A 17326-nucleotide genomic window follows, 5' to 3' on the forward strand; every position below is an offset into this window, starting at 1 on the left:
TAAGTTATCTGATTATGATATACTAGCTGTGCCCGCGACCTTGTACGTATTTGAATAAAATATATATAACAGAAAAAAATATTGTTGTAGCCTAAGTTACTCTAAAATAAGTTATATCAGTTATCTGCCAGTGAAAGTGCCGACCAAATCGGTCCAGCCGTTTCAGAAACTAGCCGGAATAAACAGACAGATAGTTATGATGATATATGTGTGTAGACGGTCAAATGGGTCAGTTGATTGTATGTGGTCGCGACCACCCACCATTGTACCACCAATCGTGGGTACTAGGAAGTTCCTCGAGCCTGTAATTATACTGGTTCTTATCCTTCAAACTGGAATACAACAATACTAAGTATTGCTCTTTGGCGATAAAATATCTAATAAATGGGTAGTACCTCCCTAAAATAGTAACCATTCCTTACGTCTCCAATGTGCCACCAACTTTGATAACTAAGATGTTATGTACCTTGCGCCTAAAGTTACACTGGCTCAATCACCCTTCAAACCGGAACACAACAATACTGAGTACTGTTTGGTCGCAGCATATCTGATGAGTGGGTCTGATACCAAGTGTATGTTAAAACAATAGAACACGAGAACTATAAGCATGTGTCCATGATGTTCATCTGGCTTCACCAGCTTAGATCACATGTTCTAACCAATGGTATATATCGCCTCTGGTTATCAGGGCAACGGTAAAGGAAAAAAGTCAAACAATACAAAATAAGATGTAACTATAATTTTTTGCCGATTAGTTAGACATAATATATGTATTAACAAATACCAAAAATTTTGTGTGAGCCAACTCACAACACCAACAACAGCCAACATTCATGGAATGTTTTGTTACATTTAATTTCTGAACCAGAAGTGGCTCTGCGATTATATTCTCCTAAAAGATTCATTTGATACTGAAATTTGAAAATATTTAAATCTTGAATCAGCGATATAATTATTGCTCAAATTAAACAAAATAATGCCTATTCGTACATTCGAATAAAAGCCATTTATACAATTTTATTAGAGCACTTAAAACATACGATTTCGTTCTTTATTACTATGATAATAAATGTCAAAATTGCTGTTCTATAATTTAATGATGAAACGACGAAAATGCATCGGCTTTATCCACATTGTTTTATAATTAATTAGTACGAGTAATTTACAGACACAGAAATGTTTTTATTAATTTTTATCATTCAATTATCATTGATCAATTCCGATTTACAAATAAATGAAACTGCTTCTAAAATTAAATATCTCTTTGATAAATATAAATCCTGTAGACGAAATCGTTGTGTTGATTCCCGTAAATTCAAATTGGAGAAATTCGCTGAGAATACGTTGAGTTTTTTGGACAAAACTGAAAGATTTGGAGAGTATTTGAAATATTACAATGTGAGTGACTGCCATGTTAGTGAGAATAGAAATTCGATGTATAATTTACAACACATAATCGATGGTTTATTGATAAATAGTGATGTGCCTGATAACCATTGGGATGAATACAAAGTAAGTACAGTGTATGTATATAATGAAGTGTTTAGTAATGTTATTTACATTACTATATAATAACAATTTTTTGCCTAAGAATGATTTAGCAAATCTTTAAAGATATATAAATATGAATTAATAATAGTTACTGAATAAATCTCGTGGATTGGTCGCAAAAATGTCAATTTCAGGGTATTCTGAATCAATGTTTGCTCCATACACACGTTATAACGGCTGAATGAATCTGAATGAAATTTGACACAGATATAGATTATGGTCTGGAATAGCACATAGGCATCACCATTTATGCATAAGAGCGCCCAGCAAAAATCTCACTTACTAAGTTTAGCCCCCCCATTTTTTCCGTCTCACGGGCATAAATCCATTACTGTTTATTATATTTATTAGTTATACCTTTGACCGACTAGTTACTTTGTTCCGTTCCCAATATATAATCTTTCCTAAATCACAACAATTTAGCAAATTGCGATCAAGAGTCCTCTTTATTTTTCTGCACACCAATGGCTAGAACTCTATGTACAAAATCTTATATTAATATACTTACGGCTTCCGTGGTCGAGTAGTGTGTTTTAACTGTTTTGATGGGTACGCCACTCCCGGGTTCGATTCCCGACCGAGTCGATGTAGAAAATTCATTGGTTTTCTATCTTGTCTTGGGTCTGGGTGTTTGTGGTACCGTCGTTACTTCGGATGTTCCATAACACAAGTGCTTTAGCTACTTACATTGGGATCAGAATAATTTACGTCATGTTGTCCATTATTTATTAATATTTATAAGGTGGATCAGTAATTCCAATTGCATATCGTTAAATATTAAAGTGTTTTTTGTTAAAGATAAATAAATAGGTTATTTGAAATACTCGCTATAACTCATTAATTAAGATATTTTACGTCGTCATCTTCACAGGCAGCATATAATAAAGAGTATGCAAGTTCCCATCATGAAAAATCAGCTTTGTCAGTATGGCGGAGTAATCTACAACGCGTAGCTGAACATAACCAGCAATATTTGGCTGGAGAGAAGAGCTACTCTTTGCATCTCAACCATTTTGGGGACTGGGTAATATGGCATAACAATAATTTATATATTAAGGCGGATTCACACAAATCAAGTGTTATTTTTAATATTCGGCTCGTATTTGATTGGCCATACGTTTATTTAGGGGGGGTCTTCTATGTCTTATTTCTTATTTTATTATAATAACCGCTTTTTTTCTAAACGGTACATAAAGCAGAATATCATTTTGTACATTTTTTGTCTGTCTGTCTGTTTATCTATTCCGGCTAATCTCTGGAAGGACTGGTCCAATTTTGACGGGACTTACACTGGCAAATAGCTGATATAACACGGAGTAATTTAGGCTACCTTTTTTTTAGAATTATGTATGAAATGATAATAGCCACGCTGCAATGTCCAAATACTGTCCATTCCTCTGTCACATCGTGTGCCTCCCATAAACAACAATATCACAAAGACTGCCTACTACAGAATTAATTAAGTTATATTAAAATTCGAAAATTTATACAAAACTTTTTCGTTAAATTCAAACGAGCCCGAAGTTACAGGCACAGCTAGTAATAAATATTGACGAAATAATAAACATTAATTAATTACATATATGTAAATCTGAATATTGGAAGTTGAAAGCAATACAATTTGTTTAAGATTTATATAATTATTTATAAATGAGAATTTCAAACGAAAAATAAATTAATGAAATCAACAAAATATACCAATGAACTGAAAATAATGAGTAAATAAAATTATCTATTTTTCGACTGAACTGAGAGTAGCTATTATAAATAATAAAAAAAATATTCTTTATTCAAGTAGGTTTGTACAAGCACTTTTGAATCGTAATTTAACAACAATTTTAAGTAAAGCTATCACCGGTTCGGAAAGTAGATTCTACCGAGAAGAACAGGCAAGAAACTCAATAGTTACTCTTTTGCAACATTTAAAAATACAGTCGCGTTAGTTAAATACAATTATATGTGTATGTATATCCTGCTAGCCTGGAAGTCAACAAGGATTATTCCACGCTTTCGTTAATGTCTGTATAAACTTGATATTGAAATAATATGCCTTTTTTACCAATACATTTTTTTCAAATGATTTGAATTTATGAAACGGCAAAGTTAAAAATGTCCGTGGAATTTTATAATAAGAAACGTATTCCGTGCCTCAAGAAGTATTTATTGACTTTGCGTAGTCGGAAGCTTGGCGTTATAAGCTCATCCTTACTTCTTGTGCAAATACAATCATTATCATTTTTATTGTTAAATTACTCTGTTACTGTGGTGTACAATAAAGTATATTATTATTATTATTATTATCATGACAAATATCTGTATAATTTACTAAATACACCTAACGAAGACTTTCAACATATAATATAATTTCAGCCAATCTTCGCGTATATAAGACAGCTATTGAAGTTGATTAAAACTATTCCACTCTTTGATCCAGCTGAAGATCAGAAAAGAACAGCGTACCACGAGAACAAATACCGTACTGTACCGAAAAGGGTAAGGAAAGAAACACAGTATCACACCTTACTGGCTTAAGACCTCATCTCCTAATGAAGAGCCAAAGATTTGGAGCCTATTCCACCACGTTGCTCTATTTTGGATGAACACACATGTGCCATCTTTCAGTGGAATTAGATGTAGGTTTCCTCAGGATTTTTTCCTTCACCTCTCCAGATGAATTATTAACACTAATTAGGCACGAAGCGTTGATTTTAACCACTGGGCCATCTTAGCTGAATATCCTAAAATAATATTAAATTTTTCGTGCATAGAGATACAATTATAGCAGATAAATATATTTATTTTAATCACCTAATATTCCCCAATAATAATAATGTATTCGTCTGTAGTTGATAAATATTTTAAAGTGTTGCTAATTATAAATATCTAATTATTTTCTTGTTAGTTCGACTGGCGTGTCCAAGGCTTCAATCCTCGGCGGGAGGAACAATGGCACTGTGGGGCGTGTTATGCTTTTGCGGTCACTCACGCACTGCAGGCGCAACTTTACAAGAAACATGGCGATTGGGGAGAACTTAGGTAAACAATAAACAAGAAATAGGTTGTATGTAAACATCATCCATCATCCTCCTGCCCTTATCCCAATTTACTTGGAGTCGGCCTAACGTGTCTACTTCTTCCATACTTCCCGTTGTTCCTGCCTTACGTTATCTCACAAATAGCATTCTTTCCAGCCATGTCGTCTTTCACACAATCCATCCATCGTTTCATTGGTCGTACTCTACATCTATATCCATGTAGGTTTGTACGTACACATGTATATTATATCAATATAAAAATACAAAGATATTCCTTATTATGTTTGTTCTTTAAAATATTTTGTATATAAATATATTGAATTTTTATTTTATATGTACAGCTACTTCGTAGTTAATATTTAAATTTAGATTTCATGCTTTTTAGAGTTCCTTACCCAAATAGCAAAACGAGACCATATTACTAGGATCGTATATATATCTCATCGTCGAGATGAGATAAAGCCTGTTAACAGACTGATCACGACAGTTGGAAAGTTGAAATATTCATAGACTCCCCTCCAATAAACGTGATTTGCTCTGCTCGTCTTTATGAGGCACCCTTCGTGCACGAAACCGACTCGCACTTGGCCGGTTTTATGTATGTACACAAATGTATATACGTTAAAGAACGTGACGTAAATCATTGATGGTGTAAATAAAATATTAATTAGTGAAAACATTTTAATTTGTGATGATAAGTGTGAAAGAAATATAGCTATTGTTATTTCATTATTTGCATTCAATACGTTTATAAAATTCACAGCTTAACAAATATTATATACTACCTGTTCCAATATCAGTAGGAAAAAATGTAAACAAGCCATAAATTTTCGCATGCCATTCGATTTGTTTATAACTCAGCTTCACTGTGCATTGCTAAGATGTAATGATTAATATATATTTATTTATAATACAACACTTACTACTTATTTCCACTCTAATTTTACTTCCAAAATTAGCAATTATTATTATTATTACTTGGTGGTAGGGCTTTGTGCAAGCCCGCCTGGGTAGGTACCACCCACTCATTAGTTATTCTAACGCTAAACAACAGTACGCAGTATTGTTGTGTTATACATGGCATCTTAGTTTACAAGGTTGGTAGCGCATTGACGATGTAAGGAATAGTTAATATTTCTTACAGCGTCATTGTCTATGGGTGATGGTGACCTCTTACCATCAGGTGGCCCATATACTCGTCCGCCAAACAATACCATAAAAAAAAATCGTCATTTTTCCGCGAATCCATACTGAATATCAAAGACTAATTAAGCTCTCGAATCAATGATATTACGTTAATTTGCTGTGAAATGTTGTTTATTTGCCTTTTTTCCTCTTATGGCTGCAATAGAGTATACTTAAGATATATGTTTCTTATGGCAACGCACTTGCTAGTCTGTGATGACAGATGGCCATGGGCGATGGTTGTCACTTTTGGATAACTTCCATTTTCTTCATCAAATTGTAATGCAAACAAACATTTATAGTCAAATACGACGTTTTAGTTTAGACAATTTGAGCTTGAGTATGGATATGGATGGATGGATTGTGTGAAAGGCGATATGGTAAGAAATAATGTTACTTGTTAGATGATGTCTGACAGAGAGCTATGGAAGGAGAAGACATGCTGCGCCGACCCCAAATAAAATTGGGATAAAGGCAGGAGGATGATGAGGATGATGAGTTTAGACAATTGTTACTAAAAATTATTTAATGTTCTTCCGCTGGCGACACTGCGACATATAATATGAAACTTACATAAAAATCAAAATCAAAATAAACTTTATTCAAGTGGGCTTTTACAAGCACTTTTGAATCGTCATTTAACAATTAAGTGAATCTACCACCGGTTCGGAGAGTAGATTCTACCGAGAAGAACCGACAAGAAACTCAGTAGTTACTCTTTTTCAACATTTACAAAATACAAAGTCATGTTAGTTAATACAATTATTTAAATTAATATATTCTGCCTGGAAGTCAACAGGTATTAAATTCCACGCTTTTTTATCATCTACAAAATCTTGTATCGAATAATATGCCTTTTTTACCAATATGACATTCCACGAGGTTTTGGTTTGTTTGACGATATACGCAAGACGGCAGGCAGGAGCTGGATGCGAGTAGCCGGAGAAAGACCACAGTGGCGTGAACTTGGAGAGGCCTATATCCAGCACTGGACAAAAACGGGCTGATGATGTGATGTGATGTGATGGTTTGATTAAGGGCCGTCATACTAATTATTGTTACGGAAATAAAGAATATCCATATCAGAAAATGTAATTATGCCCATTTCAGTCCACAGCAGATTGTCGACTGCAGCTGGAGGGATGGCAATCGGGGCTGCGACGGGGGATCCTTGCAGGCGGCCATGAGGTACGCGGCCCGGGATGGACTTATGATGGAAACTTACTACCCTTACCTTGGAAAGGTGAGTTCATTGTTAACGAGCTTCACCAGTTAAGGAATAACCCACTATATCTATATTTATATTATTAATGTGAAAGTAACTCGAGTCGAGATGGCCCCGTGGTTAGAACGCGTGCATCTTAACCGATGATTGCGGGTTCAACCCCAGGCAAGCACCGCTGATTTATGTGCATAATTTGTCTTTATAATTCATCTCGTGCTCAGCGGTAAAGGAAAACATCGTGAGGAAACCTGCATGTGACAAATATCATAGAAATTCTGCCACATGTGTATTACACCAACCCGCATTGGAACAGCGTGGTGAAATATGTTCCAAACCTTCTCCTCAAAGGAAGAGGAGGCCTTTAGCCCAGCAGTGGGAATATACAGGCTGTTGTTGTTGTTGTTGTTGAAAGTAACTCTGTCTGTCTGTCGCACTTTCACGACCAAACCGCTGAACCGATTTTTAATGAAATTTGGTATGAAGCAAACTTGAACTCCAAGAAAAGGCATAGGGTACTTCTTTTGCCTGACACGTGACAACCAACACCCTAAAACGCAAGAGAAGCCGCGGGCGACTACACGTCTATTATAAGTAAAGCTTTTGTTATATACTCTGAGTCTATATATCCATAATGATTAAACCAATCTATGGTCTATTCCAATGGGAAGAGGAGAAAACGTAAATAAACAGCTTTGACCTTGAATGTCGACAAAACTGTTTTCGTTACTTTAGAAGTGATATTAAAGTGGATTTATGTAGTTAAGTGAAATATTGTTGTATTACAAATGAAGATATGTTAATCAAGAACTGTTTGTAGTTAATCATATAGCGGAAATATCAAGAAAACACTTGTGATATTGAAAAATACGGTTTGTTTTGAATGTTTCCTTTTGTCATTGGAATGGACTAAAGTTATCAGGCTAGCTGGATCTATGGAACAATTTGATTATTTTTTCTCAATGGCAGGGGCTGGCTCAACAGCCGAATAGTATAAATTCTTCGTCTACAAAATATCTTGTTGCACTGCTTCAAAGGCACTGCAATACCCTGGTCCTTTTAATTAAATAAATATTTTTATACGAAAAAAATAATCGTGAAATGACATCTAAAAAGGGAATTTTTGTTTCCGAACCGTTGGTTTTGTTGTTATATACACATTGACAATATGTATCCAATATTATAAGCAAGTCAATCAATCAATCAATCAATCGATGACAGACATTTTAACTTTGCCGTTTCTTAAATTCAAATCGTTTATAAAAAACACATTGGTAAAAAAGGTATAGCATTCGATACAAGATTTTGTAGATGATAAAAAAGCGTGGAGTTAATACCTGTTGACTACCAAGCAAAATATACCTATTAATTAAAATAATTATATTTAACTAACTTGACTTTGTATTTTTTAAATGTTGAAAAAGATTAACTACTGAGTTTCTTGCCGGTTCTTCTCGGTAGAATCTACTTCCCGAACCGGTGGTAGCTTCACTTAATTGGAAAATGACGATTCAAAAGTGCTTGTAAAGCCTACTTGAATAAAGTTTATTTTGATTAAATTTGAATGCTACAATGTGGGAAGAACCAATCTCCAAAAAAAGGGTAGGGAGGCTGAGGAGACGATGGGTAGACGACTTAACAGATTTAATAGGAATGGACTGGAAAAATATCTCCAAGGACAGAATTAAGTGGAAAGGACTGGAGGAGGCCTTCACCCAAAGAGGGGCCCATGACCAATAACAATAACTAACTTTTATTAACATTTAGATATATGTAAATCACTAACAATTTAACAATCTACTAACAAATACCTACATTAGATTTGGAAAATGTAAGATAATGGAAATAATGTTTTTTTTATTTTATTTATTACAAGCAAGTGTTAAACTTGTATAAATGTATAAATATGTATAGTAGGACACAAATTAGATGTAGCATCGGAAAATGCAATGAAATGAAATTAAAACCGATTAATGCCGATTTATACAACCAATAGAAATAGCTCCCTATCGCGCCATTCGACGCTATTCGTCGCTATAGACTAACGCGTCAGAGAAAGCAAGTGCATGTAAATCCACGTGTCAAATTGACGAATATTAGGTCATATGATATTACAAGTTATTATGTTTGTGCAAAGATCATATTCGCATGAGAAATAAATATTGATAATTTGGTATAGCGTACTCAATTCGGATGTGATCGGTTTTACGAATTTTGCCGATGCGACATCTAAGTTGTGTCGTACTATATAAATATGAGACAACATCAAATACATTACTCTGATCCCAATGTAAGTAGCTGAAGCACTTGTGTTATGGAAATCAGAAGTAACGACGGTACCACAAACACCCAGACCCAAGACAACATAGAAAACTAATGGTAATCTACATCGACTCGACCGGGAATCGAACCCGGGACCTCAGAGTGGCGTACCCATGAAAACCGATGTACCACCACTCGAACATGGAGGTCGTCAAATATATAAAAAAAAGATTTTTGACTTTGATTTTAAAATCGTTCACACTGGCCAATTATCCAATTTATATGCTTTAAATTCGAATTCGGAATTGCTACGTGTGACAACGTTTTTTCTTTAAGGCTAATTACGCTATGTCCAGAGATATACGTACAAAATTACTGTCATAAAAATACCTTATCAATTTTTACACACACACACATATATGTTATAAATACTCAATATTATAAATATAATTATATAATATGTAAACAATAATTGTTGAACAAAAACAAAATAGTGAATTAACATTAAATTAAATATCGTTTAATTTCAGATCTCATTAATTTAACTCAAAACGATTGGCATAATTTGATTAAAATATATTCAAAAAATAAAACGTAATGTCATCAATTTATTTAATACAATTAATAATCTTCTTGTAAATTTATATGAAACACGCTACCCGCCCCGGCTTCGCACGGGTGCAATGTTATCACAGTAGAAACGTCTATCGTCGTGTTTATATATGTACGACTATGTAGTGGTGCTTGTTGCTTTCTTGTTTTTGGCCAACGATACGCTATCATTGAGTTAATTAATGTTTAATCGGCATTGAACTACGTGCATATTTATAAAATAAATTTAATTTTAAAGTATTCAAATTTTATCAATTTTGAACGGATAATAAACAGGTAAGGAGAACTTGTATTATATATGTTTATGTATTTATACTTAATTATCGTATGTTTAAAAGTAATTTAAAACGATAAACAAATAATATATTTTAAAATATAAAATTTATTTGTACACGAATTGAAATTATTGCGAAATATAAATTATAATCTTATGATTCAAGATAAATGATGATTTTAATAAAAGTAATTAACAATTTCAACATTTTATAATAAATAATTAGGATTTATATATTTACAACTTTGATTTATCATTAAATAAATAAATAAATAGTATAAAACAAAGTCACTTACCACTGTCTGCCCCTGTGTATGTTTAGATCTTTAATATTACGCAGCGGATTTTGATACGGTTTTTTTTAAAATATAGAGTCATTCGAGAGGAAGGTTTTTGTATAACAATCTAGCGACACGCCTCGGCTTCGCATGGGTGTAATGCTGAAACTTAGTATGCTATATTTATTTCTTGTTTCTTTTCTATATTGTCTATGTATAATTTACAAAAATCTGCCTCTAGAATTACGTTATCTATTGAAAAGAACCGCATCAAAATCCGTTGCGAAATTTTAAAGATCTAAGCTTACGTAGCGACGGACAGCAGTGTATGTAATGATGATGATTACAACATTTCTCCATTGAACTTTTTATTTCCATTACGAAAATCCATAATGAATATCATAGATATTATAAGATTTTGACCAATGATATTGCGTCAATTAAATTTCTGAAGTTATTGAATGTGTATTCTATATTTAAATCGGTTTCACAATATAAACGCTTTTAACCGATGTATTTAAAAAAATATATAAAAGTACTTTACGAGATTTTATCGCCAGAAACATTGGCACTTGGCACACCCTTGTGCCAAATTTTAGTCCAACTAGTTGGTTTTAAACTTGTTTAAAATTTCAATGGAAGATCCGCACGTGCTTTTAAGTGATGTAAAATTGTACATTGTAAAAAAATAAATAACACAATTACCAATTCCGTTGTGATGTTTATTTGGTGGTAGGGCTTTATGCAAAACAATCTGGGTCTACTAGGCGCAGACAAAAGTTTCATTTTTTTTATGGTAAAGGTTAGCGGACGAGCATATGGGCCACCTGATGGTAAGTGGTCACCATCGCCCATTTGACATTGACGTTGTAAGAATTATTAACTATTCCTTACATCGTCAATGTGCGACCAACCTTGGGAACTGAGATGTTATGTCCCTTGTGCCTGTAGTTACACTGGCTCACTCACCCTTCAGACCGGAACACAACAATACTGAGTACTGTTGTTTGGCGGTAGAATAACTGATGAGTGGGTGGTACCTACCCAGACGGGCTTGCACAAAGCCCTACTGATTCATTGTTGACATACCCAAAAGTCGAACTAAACGATTTGTCAGCTCGTTTTTGGTAAGAGTCGCTAAGATTTGGAACGACCTGCCTGCGTCTATTTTTCCTGATAAGTTGAACTCCGGAGCCTTTAAGAGTAGAGTGAACAGGTTTCTTTTGGATGGGCGTGTACCACCTTCGTCTTCATCTACACTTTCCATCAGGCGAGATGGAAGACAAACGCCTATTCCATATGAATATGTAAACAAAACTGGGTACCACCAACTCAACATCCCAATAAAGAGCTATACTGATCATTGTTCATTGTTGTGTTCCGGTTTTAAGATTGAATTAGCCAATGTAACTACAGGCCCAAAATATATCTCAAAGTAAGAGGCGCATTGACGATGTATGGCTAGATCATTTGTCATTGTCATCTATGCTATAAATATTTATGAAATTCTAGTGGTTGCCCTTGGCTTCGCCCGTATTTTAGGTTGGTTGTCATTTGTCAGGCAAAAAGTTGTCTATGTCGATTCTTGGCGTTCAAGTTTGTGTCACAGCAACACAACACAACACAACTGCCTGTAAATTCCCACTGCTGTGCTAAAGGCCTCCTCTCCTTTTGAGGAGAAGGTTTGGAACATATTCCACCACGCTGTTCCAATGCGGGTTTGTGGAATACACATGTGGCAGAATTTCTATGTAATTTGTCACATGCAGGTTTCCTCACGATGTTTTCCTTCACCGCTGAGCACGAGATGAATTATAAAGACAAATTAAGCACATGAATCAGCGGTGCTTGCCTGGGTTTGAACCCGCAATCATCGGTTAAGATGCACGCGTTCTAAAGAAAGACCGACAGAGTTACATTTACATTTACAATATTAATATATATGTTCAGATCATAATTACTCTTAATGATTGTAGAAAGGTCGCTATCATTACAACAGACATGCCATCAGGACGCGAGCCCGTCGTTGGGCAACGTTGCCGAAAGGGCACGAGGACGCCATTGCGAAAGCTGTAGCCACCATCGGACCCTTAGCTGTCGCGGTGAATGCAGCTCCGTATACCTTCCAGCTGTACAGGTAAGAGGTTATGTCTGTATATTTAAACGTGAAGCAATAAATTACTTAGTAATGTGGCTTTGCTGTCGCGATATTTAATGTAAAACCGCAGTATACGTTTAGTATTAAATATATTTAGTTAACAAAAACATAGTTAAAATGTAAAGAGGAATGAGTAAAGTTAAAATGAAATTTATTTTAAATACTTTTACGACGCCAGCATAATGAATCTTTAATTTATTTTCTATACAATAATGCTATCTTAAAAAGGTGATATCATACTATGTCATACCCGGTTCACGGTCCCGGGTTCAAACCCAGGCAAGCATCACTGAATTTCCAAGTGCTTAATTTGTGCTTATACTTAATACACCTTGTACTCAGCGGTCTAGGAAAAGATGGTGAGGAGACTTCGTGACTTATTCCAATGAATTACACTAACCCGCATTGATGTAGTGTATTATGTAATATGTGATTAGATCCAGACCTTCTCCTCAATGCCAGAAGAGGCCTTAGCCCAACAGTGGGACATTTACATGATTACAAAAGCTGTAAGTAAATGTATTCTTCTCTCATTCCAATAGAGGTGGCGTTTACGACGATCCCTTTTGCGTTCCCTGGAATTTGAACCATGCGATGCTACTAATAGGATACACGCCAGAGTACTGGATACTTTTAAACTGGTGGGGGAAGCAGTGGGGAGAAGATGGGTATATGAGGTGACTAGCGACGCCCGACTTCGCACGGGTGCAATACTGATGCTAAATATGCTACAGAATTTGTTTATTTACGACATCATATTATAAACATCTTAAATTATCACTATTTATTTACCATATTGTCCATGTATTATGTACAAATAGCTTCCTCTCGAATCGTACTATCTATTTAAAAATACCTCATCAAAATCCGTTGTTTAATTTTAAAGATTTAAGCATACATAGGTACAGACAGCAGTAAGCGACTTTGTTTTATACGATGTAATGATACAAAATATATAATATAAGTAGTACCTAAAATATCGAAAGATTGCCTCGACGCACCGGGAGCGTGCAGAAACTTTCCGAATTAGTAATAATCTGGAAATTTATGGGTATATATACCACCTAGTTTAAGAGAGGTGGCCTATTCTGTGAAACGGATTTTATACTTTGAATAAAGATATCTTCATAATAAGGATTCTAGAAATAATATCTCTTGGTGGTCGGGCTTTGTGCAAGCCCGTCTGGGTAGGTACCACCCACTCATCAGATATTCTACCGCCAAATAACAGTACTTAGTATTGTTGTATTCCGGTTTGAAGGGTGAGTGAGCCAGTGTAACTACAGGCACAAGGGACATAACATCTTAGATCCCAAGGTTGGTGGCGCAATGACGATGGAAGGAATAGTTAATATTTCTTACGGCGTCATTGTCTATGGGTAATAGTGACCACTTACCATCAGGTGGCCCATATGCTCGTCCGCCAACCATAAAAAAGGATGGTGTTCTATATTTGAAATTATTTTACAGAATCCGAAGAGGCTTCAACATTTGCGGCGTTGCAAACATGGCGACGTACGTGGAACTATAAATATTGTTTTATAGTCGCGATATATCTTAAGACTATTGTTATATGTTAAGTAATAAATATATTGTTATTTTAAACATAAGTTTTTATTTCATATATAATTTAACACAAATGGAATGATAGTGATAACTTAAACCAATCTAAGTTAACCTATTTAATACCAGTCCAATGAATAAGGAAAGCTAGATTCTAGATTTACCTTCCTTTTGTAGTACTAAACAAAATCCCAATGTAGTGCCACTAAGAAAGTTGCCCAGAGTCAAAGGTCGAACCAAAATTTTTAGACGATTAATTTGTGAACGGTGATATTAGATATGGCAAAAATTGAGGGATAGAATTTGTAGCTCTTAAAATTAAATTAAAAAAAGGTTACATCACTTTTCCTCGGAAACCAACCATTTCATGAATGGAGGAAATTTTATTTTTAACAAATATAGTCACATATTGGAATTCCGTATGTCAAAAATTGTCTGGCACCGTAAGGTATTTCTTTACTTGCACTATTTCTTCCAATTGCTTCCATTGATGAAAAATTTTAATTGACATTTTTGTATAGTTACTTATTTATTATTTCTCAATTAAAATAATTCTTATCTATACATATAATAAAATTGGAGTGTCTGTTTGTAATGTTAAAATAACCTCAATTTACTACATATAACATGTAAAAATGTCTGTAATCTGTTACACGGTACATATAACAAAATAAAATTTTGTTAAATTTTTGTGTGTCTGTGTGTTTGTTCCGGCTAATCTATGGAACGGCTGAAGCGATTCCTTTCCTTTACTGACTTTCACTGGCAGCTGATGTAATAAGGAGTAAGGTAGCAAGTAAGTAGGCTACAGCAAAAACTTTTTTGTTAAATTCAAACGCGCACAAACTCGCAGGCAGTTAGTATGTGAATAAATATTTAATGTGTTTATAGCATCATATGTTTGCGCACATACTATTGTATATGCTAGATAGCCGTTTATCGCTTGGTGTCGCGTTGAATTTAATTAATTAAATGTAATTTATAATAATAATTAAACTTATATTTAAATATATTTACATACAAGTCGTATTCAATTTGCTTACTTGTCTATTTCGTTTTGTATTTTTATTGCTTACTTTTCTGACACACGGTTAACACTAGTTCAGAAGTCAGGGCTGCACTATTGTATGATGTAACAAATGGTTAACAATAAAGCATTTTTATTATTATTTAGTATTGCTGTGAATGCCCTCTTCTAAATATTGTCATGAAAACATCACTAGACAATTTCTACATTTTTATAGATATTAATTTTAATTATATCAAAACAGTACAGTAACAGCCTGTAAATTTCCCACTGCTGGGCTAAGTCCTCCTATCCCTTTGAGGAGAAGGATTGGACCATATTCCATAACGCTACTCCAATGCGGGTTGGTGGATATACATGTGACAGAATTTCGTTGAAATTAGTCACATGCAGGTTTCCTCACGGTATTATTCTTCACCACCGTGCACGACATTAATTAGAAACACAAATCGAACTCATGAAAATACAGTGATTCTTGTCTGGGCTTGAACCCGTGATTTAATGACAGGGTCATCTCAAGACAGTTCGTTTTACACTCCTGACTATAGAGTTCATAGTATAAATTTAATTAGCTGATAAGTGTGAAAGTGATGGTATTACATTTAAAAACAAAAGTTAAAAATAATATGTTACATAATATATTCTTGAGTTTAATTCAAGACTTTAATCAATTACTCAGACAACAGCCTGATTGACTTACAAGCTGTTACCGATTCAAAATATGAATTTGATTTTCTAGCTGCTGCCTTAAATTTTAATTAGAAAATTAATTACGTTTTGTTCTACGATATATATTTCTAAAAAATATAGTTTCAAATTTATCTATTTAAATTCACCAGTAGTAATTATACAAACTAAACCTCATTTTTTTTTATAACTTAGAATTAGATAGATTACACATTAAGGTCATGTCATGTGACCCAAAAAGAAGAATTACCTACATATAATAGGCTATTTGACAATGCGAAAAATCAACTGTGAATTATTGTAATCAGTGTATATTATGTGTTTAAAAATGGTTATTTACTTACGAAAGTTGAAAATAATGCTAAATTTATTCAAAAATCCATCAATAAAAATGCATTTTTTCAAACGTTTGTCACGTGACGCAAAACGCTCATGATTGGCCGGGCTTATGATGAAGTCACTTTCTTGTTAACCTTGCTTTTCTTTTTCTTTTCTACTATATGTACCACAGATTAAAATACAAGAAAGTGACGTCAACGACCCGATTGCAGCGCCATATTGTCGAAATAGCGTTTTTGCGCGCTATTTAAACATAGAATTTTTAATATAATATTTTTCGGCAAATATGTACTAGAAATAAAAAAATCAACTTTTACTGGGTTCCTTAACTTCTACAAAATAGTGTAAGATGGATTTTGAAAACCAGTCAAATAGCCTATTGAAATGTTATTTTTATAATTGGTTAAAATTATAACAATGAATACGGTTTACGTATTGTGATTTATAAGATTATAGTTATTATATAGCTTGGAAAATGTATATGGAGTTAATTTTTTTAAGAGCCGAGGTGGCTTCTTACGCGATGATTCCGGGTTCAAACCCAGGCAAGCATTACTGAATTTTCATGTGCTTAATTTTTATTTATTTTTCATCTCATTCTCAGCGGTGAAGAAAACCTGTACGAGTCTATTTTCAACGAAAATCTGCCCCAATATGATGTCACCAACCCGTATTGGAAAAGCGTGAACAATACTAGTTCTGGGTTTAATTTTGCAGTTTTCTTTCAGACAGGATACAAATAAATTGTGTTGTTACCTACCAACCAACTAATTCTACATTGCCAAATGATTCGACCTCAATTTTAACAACGTTACAGACTTGCTTTCGGTTGTTTAATGAATCCTTTAATTTATATATAGTTATAAAGCTTAAAATCGAAGACCACTTTGCAAGTCTGCCATCTTTGGTCGAGAGTGATGTCACATATTTTTTTGAATTATTTTCAGAAATCCCTTCTTTATGATACCCATATTGAAGGGATATTATTGTAAGGAAATATTATTGTGTATTATATTACAGACAGAGAGCTGAGATAGCCCAGTGGTTAGAACACGTGCATCTTAACCAATGATTGCGGGTTCAAACCCAGGCAAACACCACTATACATATATGTGCTTAATTTGTGTTTATAA

The 17326-nt window shown here is 34.1% G+C and overlaps 1 protein-coding gene across 1 annotated transcript; it reads left to right on the top strand.

Annotated features, from left to right (window-relative positions):
• Positions 1 to 1434: 1434 nt before the first annotated feature.
• On the top strand, positions 1435 to 14144 carry LOC124540376 (procathepsin L-like). The gene is made up of 8 exons (XM_047117877.1): positions 1435 to 1512; positions 2423 to 2575; positions 3922 to 4044; positions 4454 to 4587; positions 6882 to 7014; positions 12396 to 12556; positions 13120 to 13254; positions 14048 to 14144. Exons 1-8 carry the CDS (start codon positions 1435 to 1437, stop codon positions 14106 to 14108), a joined length of 978 nt encoding a protein of 325 aa, XP_046973833.1. The 3' UTR covers positions 14109 to 14144.
• The last annotated feature ends 3182 nt before the right edge of the window (positions 14145 to 17326 follow it).

Source organism: Vanessa cardui, chromosome 25, assembly GCF_905220365.1.
Source record: "Vanessa cardui chromosome 25, ilVanCard2.1, whole genome shotgun sequence".
Classification (NCBI taxonomy): domain Eukaryota; kingdom Metazoa; phylum Arthropoda; class Insecta; order Lepidoptera; family Nymphalidae; genus Vanessa; species Vanessa cardui.